The 18,659-nt window shown below is 57.5% G+C and overlaps 2 protein-coding genes across 5 annotated transcripts in view; one reads left to right on the top strand and one right to left on the bottom strand.

Moving 5' to 3' along the window:
• The window catches only part of SCTR (secretin receptor), a 55,363-nt gene extending 45,376 nt beyond the window's left edge, over positions 1 to 9,987 (top strand). For 2 of the 4 annotated variants that reach the window (XM_089327897.1, XM_089327896.1), the window contains 5 exons: positions 1,095 to 1,164; positions 2,548 to 2,639; positions 4,934 to 5,060; positions 7,751 to 7,792; positions 8,717 to 9,032. In XM_089327897.1, the coding sequence (XP_089184023.1) occupies positions 1,095 to 1,164; positions 2,548 to 2,639; positions 4,934 to 5,060; positions 7,751 to 7,792; positions 8,717 to 8,884 (499 nt within the window). In that variant the 3' untranslated portion in view covers positions 8,885 to 9,032. 4 annotated transcript variants of the gene reach the window in all.
• Positions 9,988 to 11,241: 1,254 nt separating this feature from the next.
• TMEM37 (transmembrane protein 37) lies at positions 11,242 to 18,248 on the bottom strand. The gene is made up of 2 exons (XM_002712402.6): positions 18,170 to 18,248; positions 11,242 to 12,082 (listed from the first exon to the last, which is right to left on the bottom strand). The coding sequence occupies exons 1-2, from the start codon at positions 18,188 to 18,190 to the stop codon at positions 11,510 to 11,512; spliced, it is 594 nt and encodes a 197-aa protein (XP_002712448.2). The 5' UTR covers positions 18,191 to 18,248; the 3' UTR covers positions 11,242 to 11,509.
• Between the last annotated feature and the right edge of the window lie 411 nt (positions 18,249 to 18,659).

Here is an 18,659-nt window from a genome sequence, read left to right as displayed (position 1 = left end):
AGAGGTCTTCTATCTGCTGGTTCACTCCCCAAATGGCTACAACAACCGGAGCTGAGCCAATCTGAAACCAGGAGCTTCTTCCGGGTCTCCCCAGGGGCCCAAGCACTTAGGCCATCTTCTATTGCTTTTCGAGGCCACAGCAGAGAGCTGGATCAGAAGAGAAGCAACCGGGACACAAACCAGCACCCATATGGGACGCTGGCACCTCAGACAGGGGCTTAGCCCACTACGCCATGGTGTTGCTTCTTAAAAAACAATAGAGCTGGTGCCGCGGCTCACTAGGCTAATCCTCCGCCTTGCGGTACCGGCACACCGGGTTCTAGTCCCTGTCGGGGTGCCGGATTCTGTCCCGGTTGCCCCTCTTCCAGGCCAGCTCTCTGCTGTGGCCAGGGAGTGCAGTGGAGGATGGCCCAAGTCCTTGGGCCCTGCACCCCATGGGAGACCAGGAGAAGCACCTGGCTCCTGCCTTCGGATCAGTGCGGTGCCATTGGTGGCCATTGGAGGGTGAACCAACAGCAAAGGAAGACCTTTCTCTCTGTCTCTCTCTCTCTCACTATCCACTCTGCCTGTCAAAAAAAACAAAACAAACAAAAAAAAAAACACAAAAACAAAAAAACCACAACAACAACAACAACAAAACAATAGGAATTTTTTACCTCTCTAGAAAAACACAGGAGTCTATTAACATTTCTCATTTTCCCTTCTGACAAAGATCAGCCAGAGCAGGGCTCCAGCAGCCTTGGACCAGGCACAGGCTCTCAGTGTGCCAGCTCCCCACAGGCCTAAGGCTCCTGCGTGCAGGGGTCATAGGCCAGTTCCGGGACCTTTCACTCCCTGATGCCATCTGTCTGGCCTCTGGTAGCAGCTGAGTGTGACACCACGCCCCACAGTGAATCCTGACAATGAGCCAGCTTTGGGATCCAGGGTCGTGGGCTCCCGCGTTCCTGCCTGTGTGCACGGGGACAGGTGGCTGTACGCCGGGGCTCAGGGCCATAGGCGCAGGTGCTTCATGCCATGGCCCAGCTCAGGGACTGGGCCTTGACCAGCCAGCCCAGCTCCCTACTCCTAACCAACCCTGGGGGCCCTTCCCGTAGGTGCTGGGACATCAACGCCAACGCGGCCATCTGGTGGGTCATTCGAGGGCCTGTGATCCTCTCCATCCTGGTGAGTGGTCGTCCTCCTCCGAGCTGGGGTCACTGGGGTAGACAGAAACAGAGCTTGGTCCCCGGGGGTCTCTGGCCCCACACTAGGCTCCCAATGCCCACAGGGATGACCCACCAGCTTCCAGCTGGCTTCCAGCGGGCTGCCAGCTTCCAGGGTGGACTGCAGCTTGTGGTCTGGAAGCTCCGCCCCCTAGCCAATGGAGGGCGGGAGTGGGGTGAGTGGCAGGCAGGAGGTCAATGCTTACAGACCTCCCTCTTCTTGGTCCTGGAAGGGGCCAAGCTCCTTACTCTAAACTGGCTGCCTCCCACTGGCTGAGTTCTCCACGGTGCAGATTGAGCCTGGTCATTGCCGGTCTCCTCCCCCCCACTAAGTGTTCTCTTGTTAACCTGAGTTATTGAGCTGGGGTTACAGGAGGAGGCAGGGTCCGGCTGGGGACAGCTGGGTGGGGCTGTGGTCTCAGCAGTGGGGGCTAAGCCGTGCCTCTAGGCAAAGATTTGGGAGTGACTGTTGTGGGCAAGGACAGGGACCTCAGCAGGTTGCAACCCTGGCTGCCTTTGCCCGTCACCTGGGAGCTTATTTCCGAAGCAGAGAGGCAGAGACAGACAGAAACAAGAGTTCCCACCCGCTGGGTCAGTTCCCAAATGTCCGCACCCACAGCAGCCAGGAGCTGGGAGCACATATGGGTGGCAGGGACTCAAACACTAGAGCCATCACTGCCGCCTCCCAGGGTCTGCATTAGTAGGAAGCTGGAGCCAGGACTCGAACCCGAGCACTCCAGTGTGGAAGACCGGGCCAAATGCCTGCCCCGTCCTTTAGGATGCTTCAGTATCAGTCCTAAATACAGTGAGTCACGGAAGGGAGGTAAGCCAGGCGGCTTCCTGGAGCTGGTGACTGAGCTGCAAACCGACTCCACTAGACTGTGAAGCCGTGGTTCTCAAAGCGTGGCCCACAGGCCAGCGGCTTCTGTATCCCTCCCCCACCCGCACCCCAGGAGCTTGTGACACAAGAGAAGTCTTGGGCTCCTGGCCAGATTAGCTGAACCATAACCTGCAGGGTGGAGCGCCTGCCTTTTGTACCCTGAACTCTAAGACTCAATGCTGTGCAGCAGCTGTCACCTCGCACATGTCTGGGAAGCAGACTCGGAGCCAGACGCGCATGTTAACCAGACCTGCAGGGGGACTCGGCAGCCCGGCGGGTGCCAGTCCATAGAGTACTCAGCTCTGCAACTGAGCAGATCCGGAGCAGCCCAGGGGAGGCAGTTGTCTCACCAGGACTTCGGAAGGCCACAGTGGTGCCTGCAGTGCCTACTCTGGTCACAGGTCCGCAGAATAGGCGCCCAGCAATCAGACCCCCTCAGTCTCATCCTGGCCTCCTGTTTTGCAGATTAACTTCGTCCTCTTTATAAACATCCTAAGAATCCTGACGAGAAAACTCAGAACCCAGGAAACAAGAGGACAAGACATGAACCATTACAAGTATGTGGAGGGCAGTATGCTCTGTCAGTCAGTCTATCATCAGGCATTGGCTAGCCGCCTACTGTTTACCCAGCCACTGCTGGCTCTGGGAGATGGGGAAAAAAGAAAACAGTGTGATCTAGTTCCAAGGTGACAGGGTCACGGGGTTAGGGGGAGGGGAACGGGTCTGACTGTGATGCCCGAGACGCTGTGTGAAGGGGGTGGGGTGGGGGCCTTTCGGAGCCGAGATCCTCTGTACCCTTGGGGCAAGGCTGGGGAGCCTTGGACCTCAGGGAATGTGTATTGTTTGAGGGAGAGTGGCTACAGCTTTCATCAATCTTTCCAGGAGATATGCAATCCAAAAATACTTGGAAGTCTTCAGATGCTGCAGAGAAAGGTGTGAGAGGGCTGGGGCTGCCATAAGCAGGGTTTTCAGGAAACACAGCCCTGGGGGCTGGCAGGGGCCAGACGGAGTGTGCAAGGTGGGTGGAGCTGGGGACCAGCCACCAAATTGCCAGAAGAAACACAGGAGGTCCATTTACATCTCAATTTTAGATAAACAACAAATAGTTGGGCTTTTTTTTTTTTTGAGTACTTATAGCCAAAAAAAGTCTCCCTTGTGTATCTGAAATTCAAATTTAACTGAGCATCCTGTTTTTGTTTTTTAAAAAAATTTATTTGAAATGCAGAGAGAGAGAGAGAGAGAGAGAGAGAGAGAAGGCTCTCACTTTCTGGTTCATTTCCCAGATGCCTTCAACAGTTGGGGCTGGCCCAGGCTGAAGCCAGAAGCTGGGAATTCGACCCTGGTCTTCCCATGGGTGTCAAGGACCCAATTTCTTGAACTATCGCTTGCTGCCTCCCCAGGTCTGCATTAGCAGGAAGTTGGGAGTCAGGAGCCAGAGGTGGGAATCGAAGCCAGGCACTGTGTGCATCTTAACCGCTAGGCCAAACACCCACCTCAATCCTATTTATATATATAGGACAGGCAGAGTTAGACAGTGAGAGAGACAGAGAGAAAGGTCTTCCTTCCGTTGGTTCACCCCCTAAATGACCGCCACAGCCGGCACGCCGCACCGATCCGAAGCCAGGAGCCAGGTGCCTCTTCCTGGTCTCCCATGCAGGTGCAGGGCCCAAGGACCTGGGCCATCCTCCACTGCCTTCCCCGGGCCACAGCAGAAAGCTGGACTGGAAGAGGAGCAACCTGGGCAGAACTGGTGCCCCAACCGGGACTAGAACCCGGCACCGCAGGCGGAGGATTAGCCTGGTGAGCTGAGGTGCCGGCCTAATCCTATATTTTTATTGCTGAATTGGTTGACCCTGGGGAAGGCATTTGGCACGGAACACCCACATCTGATACCAGAGCACCTGGGGTCAAGTCCCAGCTCCATCCTGCATCGCAGCTTCCTTCTAAGGTGCACGCTGGGAGGCAGCAGGTGTTGGCTCAGGCAGTGAGGCTCCTGCCACCCACAGGGGAGTCCCAGATTGAGTTCCTAGTTCCTGGCTTTGGTTTGGCCCAGCCCCCAGCTGTTGTGGGCATTTGGGAAGTAATCCACACATAGGAGATCTCTTGTCTCTCTGCCTTTCAAATTATTTTTTTTTTTTTTTTTTTTGACAGGCAGAGTGGACAGTGAGAGAGAGAGACAGAGAGAAATGTCTTCCTTTGCCGTTGGTTCACCCTCCAATGGCCGCCGCGGCCGGCGCGCTGCGGCTGGCGCACCGCGCTGATCCGAAGCCAGGAGCCAGGTGCTTTTTCCTGGTCTCCCATGGGGTGCAGGGCCCAAGCACCTGGGCCATCCTCCACTGCACTCCCTGGCCACAGCAGAGGGCTGGCCTGGAAGAGGGGCAACCGGGACAGAATCCGGCGCCCTGACCGGGACTAGAACCCGGTGTGCCGGCGCCGCTAGGCGGAGGATTAGCCTAGTGAGCCGCGGCGCCGGCCCTGCCTTTCAAATTAAAAAATAAACTTGGCAACCCTTGCATGGGGAAAAAAATAGCAGAGCTTCTTACAGGTCTGTACTACTTAACGAAGAAGAAAGCGGACTTTTTTCAATGAGAAACAGCATGGCAAAAATACAGACCCACAATATATGAATGGAGTCATTGGGTGGGCACTTTCCCCTCTTCTGTACTGGGAGAGGTACCCGAGCAGCGTTGTGGGATTGTCCATGGAGTTGGTCAGTGTCAGATCTGGTGATGCGTGCGGGGAGGATAGAAAACTCTGCCAGGTGAGAAGTGACAGCAAAGAAGTTGGGGACACTGCTCCCGAGCCCTCAAGGCATCAGGCAGGAGATGTCTGGGTGTCCCTGTGTCCCCAGGCGTCTGGCCAGGTCCACCCTCCTGCTGATCCCCCTCTTCGGTGTCCACTACATCGTCTTTGTCTTCTCCCCCGAGGGCGCCATGGAGATCCAGCTGTTTTTCGAATTGGCCCTCGGCTCATTCCAGGTAAGCCTAGGGATGACTGCAGCTGAAACAGGGGCTCATTTCCTCTCTCCTTTCTCTCTCTTTCTCTTTCTCTTTCTCTCTCTCTCTCTCTCTCTCTCTCTCTCTCTCTCTCTCTCTCTCTCTCCTTAGAAATAGAGGCCGGAGGCCCTGCAAGCCCCATGGAGTGCAGCAGTAGCTGGGAAGGGGACTTGGGGGGGGGGGGGACACAGCAGGGAGCTTGCCTGTGCTGGGCCACTCTGGGTGGGCCGCATGGTCCCCAGCATCACACAGGGCCGGGGCTGTGAGATAAACCTCTGAATGGACAGGTGACCCCTGCCTGCGCACAGTGTGTGGGGCAGCTGTCACCAGGGTAGCGTGGTCAGGGTGAGGTCAGCGCTGAGGGCCCAGCCACCACCAAGGCCAGCAGGAGGCCGGGCCCTGCGTGCGCCGAGGGGCGGTGCGTGAAGCATGACACGCTCCTCATCGCTCTGGGAAGTCCATGGAAAATGCCCCAGACTGCAAAACCCCCAGCGGCCAAATCAGCAGATTACTTAGAATCAGTTAAGAGAGTTGCAAGCCTTGGCCTCTGGGGAACAGGAAACGGGCGGGGGCGGGGCTGCAGGAGGCTGTGGGGTTTTGTAACAAGAATTATTTGACCCTTTAAAACCAGATGTGTACACAACTTATTAAAGATTAAAACCCCCTTCAAAAACAGAAAGAGCTGCAGTATCACCTACCAACTCAACAAAATAGTTTGAGGTTAAAAAACAAAAAGGAGCCTTGTTCAGACAGAAGGGAGCCTTAATACAAATCCCAAACTTCACCGGTCACTGTTTATTTACTTATAACTATTTCCTTTCAAAAATAATGTGAAGTCGCTTTGGGGAAAAACATAAAAGACAAAAAATAAATAAGTAGATGATGGATAAGAGAGAAAAGAGTAAAAAGCCAAGTTGAGTTCATAACACAGAAACAAGTTTGATCAAGTCTGATAAAGGTGGTCGAGACGGGTCATAAATTTGACCTGGAGCTTCCCAGTGGCCCAAGAAAGACAGCCAAGTCTGCTTCAAGATTTACCTTTCTTTGGATGAAAACCAATTGCCAGGGAAAGCCCTGTGATAATAGGCTCTAGGACCACACAGAAACTCCCCCAGTGGCTTTTCATACCTGAATTAGTTTGTCCTCAACAATGTCCACACACCAGTGTCCCACAGAGCCTGCCATCATTTTAAGTTCAGGGCAGGTGTGCTGGGGTCCTCCTGTCACTCACAGGCTCTGGGAGAATGCGTCACCCGGAACACATCCTTGAGCAGTCAGGTCTTGGGCTCCCCACACCTTCGCATGCCTGATCCCCTCGGTCTAGAACCCTGGCCACCCCCTAGGTCTCCCTAGGGAACCCACGACGCTTTTCCTCTTAGCCAGTGAGCCTGCATGGCCACCTGGACCACAGCTCACTTTTGCTGATTCAGGGCCCCAGGCAGCGGAGGCCCCCTAGTGACCCTGGTCCCAGGAGACAGGCAGCAGCCTCCGCAGAGGGGCTCATAGAGCCGCAGGCCTGCCAACCCCCCTGTGACTCAGCTCCCTTCCTGGACACTGGGGCCCTGCTGGCCCAGAACCCAGAATCCTGCCATTTTGTTCAGGCCCAGCATCGCTGCACATCCTGCCTGTCAATGCCTTTCCCTGCCTCTCCCTGGACAGCGATGGTCATTGGCACTGTCTGGGGCTCTCTCACACCTGACCCCAAGATTCGGACACGCACCTGCTCGGAGCCAGTGGCCCTTGCACACCTGCCATTTAAAGCAGCCCCTTCGGGTTTTGGCCCTGACTCTTAAGAGTGCCAGCACCCCATAGCAGGAGCCTTTAGGTTAAGCGCTCCATAGAGGCTGGTTCAAGGATCCTGTTGAAGGTAGAGGTGAAGGGCTGGCCTGCACAGAGGAGGCTTTGGGCCGCCCAAGGTCAGGGCTGTTCACCTGGGCCTGGTGGTGGTGGGGGAGGTGCTCACTGCCCAAGAGGCCAGGACTTAGGCCTGTGGGAAGGGCAGGTGGCTGCAGTGGGGCCCTGCGAGGGGGCGAGCAGAGCCAGAAGCTCATGGTCTATAGGCCTGTAGGGCTCCCCGGGGGCCCCAGGTACCAGCAGGGAGGGTCGTGCTAGGCCCAGACCGCTGCAAGCCTGGGGACATAAAGCCGTGACCATGGCAGTGCCTGCACCTGTCCACTAAGCGGGCAGGGCCAGCTTACATATTGCTGGCCGGCTGGCCCTGCCTGTGCAGTTTGTCTCTGTGTGAACTGGTTGTCCACGTTCTCCAGACGTCCAGCTAATTTGGAAACCTCCACCAGGGGCTCCTGCTGGGCTTGTCCTGTACCTCCTGATGGAGCGGGGCGAACTTCAGCTGCTGCCACTCCCTGCGGCCCCCTGGTTAGCCGCCCTTCCTTTACTATCGCTGACGCCACCCACCCACATGCACCTGAGGCTCTGTGTTGGACGGGGTTGGGAGAGGAATAGATGAGAGGGACTTTCCATCGGTGCTGGGTGGTGCAGGCCCAGCCAGGGGCGCTGTGTATGGGGGGGGGGGGCAGAGATGGCCCTAATACCTGCTGAGCTCAGAGAAGTGGGGGCTGTGGACTTGAGCTGTAAGAATGAGCCCCAGGCCTGGTTGTCCTGGCCCAGGCTGAACCCCTGTGCTAACCCGTGCCCCTCCACGCCTCCTACAGGGGCTGGTGGTCGCCGTCCTCTACTGCTTCCTCAACGGGGAGGTGAGTGTTTTGGGGGTGCCCCTGGATTCCTGATCAGGAGGAGCTGCCTGGAAAGGGTGGTGGGAAGATGCATATAAAAGGGGGAAGAGGAGCTGGGGCCGTGGGTGCAAGGGGCAAGGCTGGTCTCCCAGGGGGCTGAGCGCACTCCCTGGGGGCAGCAGAATCACCCGTAGGGCCTGGGAACATGTATTTGCACAAGTTTGCTCCAGGTGACTCTTAGCCATGGGCGAATGTAAGCACTCCACCCAAATCCCAGAGGCTGACTGCCCTGATGCTTCCTCAGTGGGCGGCCTCAGTCTTCTCAGATGAGAAATGGGTGACTCAGCAGCACTGGCTGCCTGTCCTCAGCACAGCACCGTAAGGACTCCCGCCTGCGTGGAGCACTGGAGTCAGGACGCGAGGCCCCATGGAGGCCGCGTTACCAACACTGGCTGAATGTGTCCTCGATCACCAGCCGGGCCTGTATGTGTGCGCGTGCGCGTCTGGAGTGCTGACGGCTGGCCTCCTATCGGGTTCACCACACTCCAATGGCAGTGACCCCGGTGTTTTCCGAAAGCAAGCACCAAGCCCAGCCTCAAGGGTTTGGCTGTTCCAGCTGAGGACTGGGGAGGAAATTTCCACAGAGCAGACCCTTGGCTTCCAGACAGGTTCCCAGCTGGGGCGGCCTCATGCAAATAAGCACCCAGGGGTCCTGCGTGGGTCTGCGTGTTCTGGGGAAACAAACCACAGGGCCGGTCCTGGAACACAGTGTAACGGGGTGGCAGGTACTCAGTATCTTCTAGACACCGAGGCCGGAAATGGTCAACCCGAGCGGCCTGCAGGTGACAGGACCCCAGACTGGCTGGGCAGAGGCCCCCAGGGATTGCGTGGGCTGCAGGCCCGGGGCCTGTCCTTTCTTCCCTGGCTGATGGTGGCCTCCGGCAGGTGCAGCTAGAAGTTCAGAAGAAGTGGCAGCAGTGGCACCTCTGGGAGCCGCCGCTCTGCCCTGTGGCCCTCAGCTCCTCCTTCAGCAACGGCACCAGCAGCCTCAACAGCACCAAGGCCTGCCCCTCGGGGCGCAGCCGGGACACCTGCAGGGTCAGCATCATCTGAGAGGCCCAGAGCGGGGCTGAGGGAGCTGGAGATTGCTATGGACACCCAGACACCCAGTGCTCTCCTGAGGCTGGGACCCCCCCCCCCAGGCCTTGGAGTCCTTAGAACTGAGCAGAAGGCACTTGGGGCACATGGGTGGAAGGCCACCCTGGCCGTCTGTGCTCTTCTGGGAAGGGCAGTCCAAGGGTCCCAGAGAGGGACGAGGAAATGGCACTCAGGGCAAGATTTGGTCTGTGGCTGTCCTCAGTCCTTCAGCCCTGAGACGCAAGAGGCGAGGGGCTGCACGGCTGCCACCCTGACTCTTTGCTGGAGAAAGGAAGGGGCTGCCCCGGTCTCGGCTCACATTCTGGGACAAACATAGACACCCCAGGCGGGCCCTGTCTGTCCCCCACTGCAACTCACCTTTCCAGCCCTCTGGGACGACAGCCTTTGGGACGACAGCTAAATTGACCTGATCAAGTCACAGTGGAGGCCAGGGTGGGGCTGGGATTCCCTGTTAGGGTCCCTGGCTGCAGGTGCAGCAGGACAGGGGGCATGATCCCATTTCACAGATGAATGGGTTCACCAAGGCCCTGTGACTCGCCCAAGCTACGGCATGAGGTTGGCAGACGTGCAGTCCAAGGTCTTTTATCCCAGGCGTGGGATAGGCGCCTGTCTCCCCACCTCCACTAAGCTCCTCGGGATGTCTGTCTCACCCCTAACTGTGGCTCTCAGCTCCCTTGGATGAATGGGGGAGGGTGCTCCATGAAACTTCGTGGACGATGGAATCAGAAGTTATCCTGGCAGAAAAAAAAATTGAAATCCATGCATCCTTTTGTTTTCTCATGGTCTGCATTTTCCATGTACTTTTTGAAGAGCCGTCATGCCCATGGATTTCAAAGCTGCACTCCCTGCGGGACGTGAGGGTGGAGGGGCAAAATACAGGAGTGCCTTTACAAAACCTAAACACCCAGTGCTGGGGCAGAAGCAATCTAGAGCCAGAGAAGCAGCAATTCCCCTTCCCCAACCCCGCAGGTGAAGAGGAAAAGGCATCTTGCCCCGGGGTGGGCAGCTCCAGTCCTGGCTCTGGGTGGCCCTGGATCCCCCTCCCCCATCCCCTGCCCTTCCCCCAAAGAGACAAGGTCACCCCCTTGCACACTTCCCAGCCTGTGTGCCTGATGAGCTCTGGTCTCGGAAAAAATTGAGTCCAAGGAAAACCTATCCTGGCCGAGGGTGATGGATGAATAGCCTGGTTGTTAACCTCCGGGGCCACTCTGACATGCCACGCCCCACTGCCTCCTGACTTTGAGTAACAACAAAAAAATCACAATGGGGTGGGAACTGGGTGCAGTGGTGAAGACAGCATTGGCTCTGCTTCTGACGCCGGCTTCCTGCTAGTGCACACCAGGGGAGGCAGCAGGTGAGGGCTCAAGTGCTTGGGTCCCTCCCATCTCCGTGGGAGACCTGCACGGAGTTCCCAGGTCCTGGGCATTAGGTAAAGAACCAGTGGGTGGGTGGGTGGGGCTCTGTCTCCATCCATCCGTCCCTCTCTCTCTTGAAGCAAATATATGAATAAAGATTTTTAAAAAGTGAAGCCCTATTTTAATTTCTTAAAAAAGAAAAACAGTGGAGGCAGGTATGGGCACCCGGTGTAGCCCCAAAGGGGAGCTCCAGTGACAAGGGCAAGGCAGAGACCAAAAGCCCATGCAATTGGTGGAAAGCAGAGTTCACCAGGAAGGGAAGGAGGGCAAAGCCTCACCTCCTGCTGGGCTGGGAAGGGGCAAATTAGGAAGGAACCTGCAGCCGGGCGCCAGGTGCGGCCATCTCAGCTCGCTCGGGTCCCTTCACCTCTGCTGATGACCAGCTCAGCTGTTAATCATCACCCAGGGCCTGGCTGTTCCCTGCACCCCTGCAAAGCTCAGCAGCTCCAGATACGCGCTCTTTGGAATGTGTTCTAGGACCAAAACTGGTCCCCCGAGGCCAGCTGGCCCTGATGGAAGACAGCCACGCACAAACAAATATAAGCTGGAAGTCAGCTGGGCCCTCCTGGGAGGGCCTGCCCACGGAAAGGTTCTGACAGGCATGTGCAAGATGCTCAGAGCAAATCCTGCACGCTGCCTCCCTGGCGTGCCCCAAGCTAAGGCTAGCGACCTGTGCATCGAGGCCCTTGGAGCTGCCGGAAGAAAGCCTTGCACCCAGTGGTCCCTTTGCCGGAAGAACAAGCCATTCTTAGCAACCCGAAGGCCCCTATAGCCTGTCCCAGCACAGGGTCAATCAAAACAGGTATGAAGTGAACTTGGCCGTGCAGCTAGCCTGGGCACCTATCACCCACGCAGCTCCCAAATCTATTCCAGTCCAGGGAGGCAAACTCAAGAAAAGACTTGCAACATGGTTTTCTTCTCCTAAAATCAACATCCTCATAAAGTGGCTAAGCCTGTGAATCTGGTAGCCCGCAGGTGCCTCTCTGGCCTCCAGCTCTGCTGACCCACAGCTGTGGCTGCAGGGGCCCCGGGCCACCCAAAGGTTAGCGGCCTCAAAGCAGCAGCTTCAAGGTCACTGTCCCACCCCATCCCCGCCAGAGGTGACACTAGACAAGTCCCATGTTGGCTGTGCACTACTGTAGGAACCCATGTTCCTGCAGGGGCTCTAGAATTTCCCTGGCCGGCCCCAGGGCTGGGTGATGGTGTTGATATGAAGGCCGCTGATGGCGTTCAGGAAGAAGAGGAAGGAGGCGGTGAATTCGCACCAGAACATCAGAGTGAAGCCGATGAGCGTGGCCTGGTTCCTGAGCAGGATCACAAAAGTCAGCAGTCCCCCGGAGGACAGCACGAAAGCGACCAGGAGCAGGACGGAGCCCGCGGCCCACTTGTGCCGTGAGCGGACATCCTCACACACCTGGGACACCATGAGGAGCTCCAGGCCGAAGATGGCGGCCACCACGGCCAAGGTGCCCATGCTGCGCGCCAGGCCCATGCCCACGGCCAGCCCGGGCACCTGGGCCTGGCTCAGGTCTCGGAGGCAGTGCAGCCCGCTCTGGTTGGTGCTGGTGCAGAAGTGCCACAGCCCAAAGAGGCGGTCCTCGGCCACGAGCCAGTGCCCATCGCAGATGGAGACGGACGAGAGGACCACCGCCAGCGCAGCACACGTAATGATGAGGGTCCGGATGAAGGCCTCGAAGAAGGACCGGCGGGGCGTCCTGTGGCTCCACAGCCTCTGGGCCTGCAAGACACCATGGGGAGCAGCGTTGTCAGGGAGGGCCCTGTGCCTCACCCCTGCCCATGCTCGCAGGGGAGCCCTCCCTGCCTCTGCTGGCCTGCCCACCCTGCCGCACCTGCCAGCGCCCACCCGGCACTGCGAGTTCCCTAACCTACCTTCCTTTCACGAATCCCCATGATGGGCAAAACATTCCAACTGACCCGGGCAAACCTTGCCCTTGACAAAGACATCCTGTCCGGCCAGGCTCGTGTGACCTTGAGCAGGCAACCTGTCTTGGTTGCTTTGCACACAAAACGAGAGCAGTGCCTGGCAGGGCTGCAAGGCAGGGCCATACAGAGCAGGGACCTTCCGCAGCACGCAGGGGTCTTCTCCTGGGTCCGAGCCACCTGCTGCTGCACTGGCCACGCTCAGTCTGGGAGACTGTGTGTGTCACCCGTTCCTTTGCCTGACTGCTGAAAGTGATGTTTGCACCTTGCCCTTCAGCCTGGCCCAGCCGGAACTCCACCCAGAGCTGACCAACCCAAGTATCTGTTCTAGAAGCGTCTAGGCATTGGAGAAGCCACGGTGGCTTTCCTCTGCTCCTGGTTCAGCACTGGCAAGGGGCAGCCCTACCACCTGGGTGTCCTGGCATGCTAGGCAAGTGAGGCCGGCCAGTTGTGCTGGGGGTCTGTGGGCTCCTTCAGACATAGGTAGAATGTCCTGCACAAGCAGGCTGCCTGCTGTGGCTGGAAAGCCTTTCTCCAGGCCAACTGGCATCTCCCCCACTCATAGCTTCTTGTGCTGCAGGTGTGACCTTGTGGCTTTAAATCACACCTCCAGGGTGGGTGCAGTCTTTCACTTGGAGCTGGCAGGGAAGGGGCTAAGCCCCTGGGGAGAGTTGGACCGGCTCCAAGAGACCCTGGCTATCTTGTGTGGTCTTGTGATTTTAAACCATGCCTTCAAGTTAGTTGCAATTTTCCATCCAGAGCTAGCAGGGGAGGGGGCTGAGCTCCTAAGGAGATAGTCTCCAGAAGACCCCCATTATCTCCTTGAGCCCCAACCAATCAACATACATACATGAAACCCCTGTCCAATGGGTACCCCAATAAGATGACCCAATTGAGCAGACGGTAGTGCCTTAAAAACTTGGGACACCTCCTCAAAGCCAGTGTCCCGCTCGGGCACTCTGCCTGGGCTCCTCTCTGACCAGACACTTTCTCTATCGCTTGCCAATCAAATAAAAGTTTCCGCCTCTTTGCAAATTCTTTCCTGGCTTTTTATTTCTATACTAAGCTGAGGAAAAGAACCCATGAGACTTGCTCCAGCAGACGCCCTCCCCTCTGTGACCGGTAACGGCAAGGTTTGCAGTGAGGCATCTTAATTCACAGTCCTGGGACACCATGGGGACACCGTTCCCAACCCCCTACCCAGAAAGCAAAAGAGGGTAAAACTCGGCACACAGCCACAAGCCCTGAGTGACGGCCCTCCCCCTTCTCTTTCACTGCCCAGCTCACTTTCCCTGGCCACGGCGCTCAGCCACAACAATGCGACTGCCACTCCTCTGCCTCCTCCCCCCCCCCACCCGACTGACTCCCGGCAGATCCCCGCTCCTCCAAGCCACCCATGCCCTGCTGGGCAAGGTGTCTCCTGCCACTCGGTGCTCAGCAGGTCCCGTCCCGGTGTCGGCCAGGCAGCCTGTTTGCTCCATGCAGTTCCGGGGCAGTTATCATCTGTCTCACTCGGACACTGTGTGTTCCAGAAGGTGGCCTCGCCCACCACGTCTAGACAGTGTGCTGTGCCGGGTCCCTGGCACAGTGTGCGACCTGGGCACTCAGTGGGTGTTCCAGAGTTGGTCCTGAGACTAGTGAAGGGTCAAGTTTACAACCTGTGTTGTTTCCATGGCAGGCTCCCTCCAAACCCAGCCTCCTGCGCAAGCGTGCAAGCAGCCCGTGGCTGTGTGTACAGCAGCCCCCCAACTTCACAGCCCAGTTCAGGAGCTAAAGCAAAACAGACAGCTCACAGGTGCCTGTCACTGCTATGAATGCAGAGCATGGACAAATGCAGACCATGGGGTGCCCCCGGGCCACCCCTCCCCACGAGGGCTATACCAGGGTGCTTCAAAAATCCACGGAAATGTACTTAAAAGATGAGTTTTGTGCCAAAAAAAATCGCAAAGCATGAATATTTTTTTTCCACAAAATGCTTCTCCATGATCTTCTGGAAGACCCCTGTACAAGGCCCCATTCCTGCTGATGCTTGCCGGCAGAGGCATGGCAAGGCTGTCCCTAACACAGACACAGGAGCCCTGACTGATTTCCACCCCAGGGACACAGGAGGAAGGATTCGCTTTGCTTTGTTTTAGTAGCATCCGGCTTTCTGCTAACTCACCCGCACCACAGCTGAGTGAGGCCCAGCTGCCTCGACTATCGTGCAACGTGCAGGGGGTGACAACCATTCAGCTCCTACACACTGACCAGGGCCTTCTGAGGACCAGGCCTTTGTGGCGGGGCCCGAGGTTTCTTGCGAGGAAATGGATTCGAGTAGAGGGAGATGTCCAGAAATGCGCCAGAACCAGGAGCAGGACCTGACTTGGATCCTGACGCTGAGTTGGGGCTGTGGTTCTCAGCTGTGTCTCCTGGCTTCCGGGGACGGGGAGGCTCCCAAGGGGTTGGGGAAGCTGAGCAGGCTGGCTTTAAGCCCCCTTCCTCACTTCAACTCCAGCAGCTCCCTGCTGCCTGCTCAGGGCACGGGGCGTCCAGGAATCTACACTGCGTTCTATGAGGGAAGGTGCTTGGAACCTACTGGGAAGAAGTGAACCAAGGCGGGTGCGAGTGTTTGGAGCAGTGATTAAGATACCACTTGGGATGCCCGCGTTCCATATGGAAATACCTGGGCTTGAGTCCAAGTTCCACTTCTCAGTCCAGCTTCCTGCTAATACACACCCACACAGGAGACCCAGATGGAGTTCCAGGCTCCTGGCTTTGGCTTGGCCCAGCTTGAGGCCAGGCCAAACGTTTTAGGCTTTGGGGGAATGAATCAGTGGATAGAGGACCTCTGTCTGCCTGTCTTTCCCTCTGCTTTTCAAAGAAAATGAAGGTAAATAAATAAAAATTTATATAGAAACAAACCAAAGGAAACTTTAAAAAGGTTTATTTATTTATCTGAAAAGCAGAGAGAGAGAGAGAGAGAGAGAAAGGAAAGTATCTTCCATCCACTGGTTCACAGCCCCAGTAGCTGCACAGCCAGGTCTGGGCCAGGCCAGAGCCAGGAGCCAGGGATCCATCCAGGTCTCCCAGGAAGGTGGCAGCGGCCCAAGCACTTGAGCCATCTTCCGCTCTTTTCCCAGGGGTGGTTCCCAAGAAGCTGGATCAGAGGTAGAGCAGCCGGGACTCGAAACGGCACTCCATTTTGGGATGCTGGCATCACAAACAGAGGTTTGACCTGCTGTGCCACAGCACCTGCCGGAGAGGGCAACTCGGAAAACCTCTGTGCCAGGTGTCTACAAAATCATAAAGATGTTTGTCCCCGGGGCAGTTTCTCAACCTCTTTGACCTTTGTTTTCTCGTCTATAAAACCGGGCTGGTGACACTGGCAGGAAAGCAGTCGCCATGAAGCTCCTGGCGAGGTCCCAGCGTCCCTGAGGACGGATACGGTCCCAGGATGGGAGGGCCCCAGACACAGGGAACAGATCACAAGACCACAGTTCCCCGGGAACCCTTGGACCGCAGACATCACGCTGTCTGGAAAACAGGCACATCCTGTCCCTTCCTCAGCCCCACCTGTCTTGGGCACCGCCTGGATTTCTGTCCCCAGTCCCTCAGACAAGACACACAGAAGATGGCTCCCTCCTGCCCCAATGCACAGCTACATTGAAACTCCCTGTCTACCCGTAAAACTCACCACTATCAAGTGAGATCAGGTATATAAAGATGCCTGGCACAGAGGCAGCTCCCACTTCAGAGAGCTACTCCTGTTAGGAACAATAGCAACCCATGGGCCAGTCTCCATTGCTAACCGCCCAACTCCTCAGCCCAGGCTGCCACACTGCCGTTGGCTTTCACTGAGCCAGGGCCTGAAATCTATCCGCAGAGGGTCGCTGGCCAAGTAGGGCCAGTGGAAGGGGCCAGCACTCGAATCCTCAAAGGGCCTTGATTTGCTCCAACAACCAAAAAAAAAAAAAAAAAAAAAAAAAGCAAGCATTCCCTTTCCCTTTTTCATCTCTAACCCTGAATGATCTCTAGGGACCCACACACCAGGGTCACTGGACACCACTGGGCTACTGAGTCCAGTGCCATGGCTGTGCCTTCCCCTATAACCCAAAACCTCACCTGTTCCCCTCAACCAATAGCATCTGTTAAGTGAACTTCCTTGTTCATTCCCCCAGGCCCTCAGCACAGCTCCTATATGTGCTGCCCCCAGCACCCACACTGTCCACGCCCCGGTTGGGCCATCACTGTCCTCATCATCAGCATCTGGAAATTTCTTCCACAATTTGTGTAGGAGTCAGTACCCTGCTTGCTTTTCTAGCCATGTTTGACCTCTAGTAAGGTCTTCGATCCTCTTTCGCTGTTTCCTCATCTATAAATGGGAAGAAGACAAGGACAGCTCCTGGACAATGGAGCGCAAAGTTTATTTTGTTGCAAAAACATCAGAAAATCCTTGCATATGTGAGGGCTTCAAAAAAATCCATGGACAATACATATTACAAAACACCTATGCACGAGTCTCCAATTATTTTGGCATCAGAATTAACTTATTTGTTCATCCCATTTTTCCACCGAGTTTTGGAAGAACCCACACCTTACAGTTATCGCGAGGATGATGAGTTATTAGAAGGTGGCTCTGCACCCCTAAATGCTAAGGGCAACTACCAGGCCAGCCCAGCACCCAGACGCCCCCAGCTCTGAGTAGAGCCACTTGCTGTGCCAGCAGGCATCTCCCGGCTCCCACCCGCATCCTCCGGCTCCTTCCTCCTCTGCTGACCACTGGGCTCTGCTGGCTTCTCTCCCAGCCCTCCTCCTCCTCCTTACCCGGGCTCAAAGTCCTTCTCCTCCTGCCCCCTGAGGTTAATCTTGCACACAGCTTTTGCACCTCTTAATTTAGCGCTCACTTCCCGAAACCATTCCTTGTTTACAAGTCTCTCTCCGCTAGATAGTACGCTCCTCCAGGACCCAGACCACGCCTGATCCCTCCGTTGTCGGGGCCTGTCTTGGTCAGATTCGAGACCCACCCGCAGCAAAGCACAGGAGCTCACTGCCTCCCCTTCCCTTCTCTGCACCCCACCCCCACCCTGAGGCAGGGCGGCCTGGGGGGCCGGGTCCTGGCTAGCAGGTGGCCTGGGCATTGGGCTCCTCCAGTCAGAGAAAAGCAAGAAGGGGCGGCTGGAATTTGGAGCCTGAAGTCCTGGCTTTCAATCTCGATTCTGTTACCTCTCTGCCCACCGTGGGCACTCTGAGCCTCAGTTTACTCCATCTCTAATATGGGCGGAACAGTATCTTCCAGCACCAGCGCGGCAGCGGGTGCAGAACGCCTAAGCAAAGCCCCCGAGCCGGCGCGCACAGGAGCTCGCCCGTCCGCGGTACCGGTGCCGCCCTCCCACCCCCAGCCCGCGGGTGGCAGGCAAGAAGAGGGTCCCGGCCAACACAAACGTCTTGCCACACTCTGAGCGCAAACCAGCTCTTTGGAGATGCGGTGCCGGCCCTCGCCAGAGTCGCGCGGACACCCCCAAGGCGGTTAGAGGGGAAAGAATCTTTCTGGATTCCCAAGAGACGCGTCGCTCATTACAGCAGGCAAACCCTGACTGCAGGTACACACTGCCCGTCCTCGCGGCTCTAGCTAACTCACTGAGGTCCCCAAAGGGAAGCGGGAAAATCCTCCCCACGGACATCTGGGGGCCTCGGAGCGCGCCGGGCCGCGAGCTCGGGCCGGGGGCGACCGCGCCGCGGGAGCAGCGTCTAGGGGCGGAGGGCGCCTAAGGAGCTGCCCACACGGTCGCCTAGACCCGCAGGTTTGCAACAGGCGGGAGGCGCGTGCCCGCGGCTGGAACCCCCAACAGGTGCGAAGCCCGCCGTGCCGTCCCTCCCCACGCGGCGCCGGTGGACCCCGGGCTACCTGCACGCCGATGGCCGTCATGCTGCGCCCGAGCGCCCGCGCGCCGCCGCCTCGCTCCCGCCCGGCGCTCGGCTGCTGCGGCCGGCGCTCCCGGGAGCGGGGCGGGGCGTGGGCGTGGCGTCCAAAGTCGGGGGCGGGGACCCGGGACGCTCTCTGCCCGCTGCACCGCCTTCGACGGCTCGAGTTACGCTGAGTCAGCGGGGACGCCCGGAGGAGCCTGTTACGGGCCCGAGGGAGGCGGATTGGGCGCTAGCCAGAGGGCGGGCCCGGCACTCCCGGGCTCCCGAATCGCCGGGCGCAGTCCTCGAGGTCCGGGGCGGCCACCGCAGGATAGCGGTGGGGTCTCCGGGAAGAGGCCTCGCAGGCGGCCGTCTTTCCCACCCGCCGTGCGGCCTTGGGCTGCGCGTCGAACGAGGCTGAGCCTCGGTTAGTTAAGGGAGAGCGTGCACTAGGCAGGCCCGGCTCCTGCAGGAGCTGCCGTGGCCAACGG

This window comes from Oryctolagus cuniculus, chromosome 3, assembly GCF_051225735.1.
Source record: "Oryctolagus cuniculus isolate XC-2025 breed Fujian yellow rabbit chromosome 3, ASM5122573v1, whole genome shotgun sequence".
In the NCBI taxonomy this organism is placed as follows: domain Eukaryota; kingdom Metazoa; phylum Chordata; class Mammalia; order Lagomorpha; family Leporidae; genus Oryctolagus; species Oryctolagus cuniculus.
The sequence above is the reverse complement of the archived record's forward strand: the minus strand, read 5'-3'. Positions and strand labels throughout refer to the sequence as shown.

Coding starts and splice junctions, on each gene's coding strand:
- TMEM37 (XM_002712402.6), bottom strand. CDS start 18,190: ATGACGGCCATCGGCGTGCAG. Junction 12,083..18,169: donor TGACGGCCATCGGCGTGCAG/GTAGCCCGGGGT, acceptor GGTGTCTTGCAG/GCCCAGAGGCTGTGGAGCCA.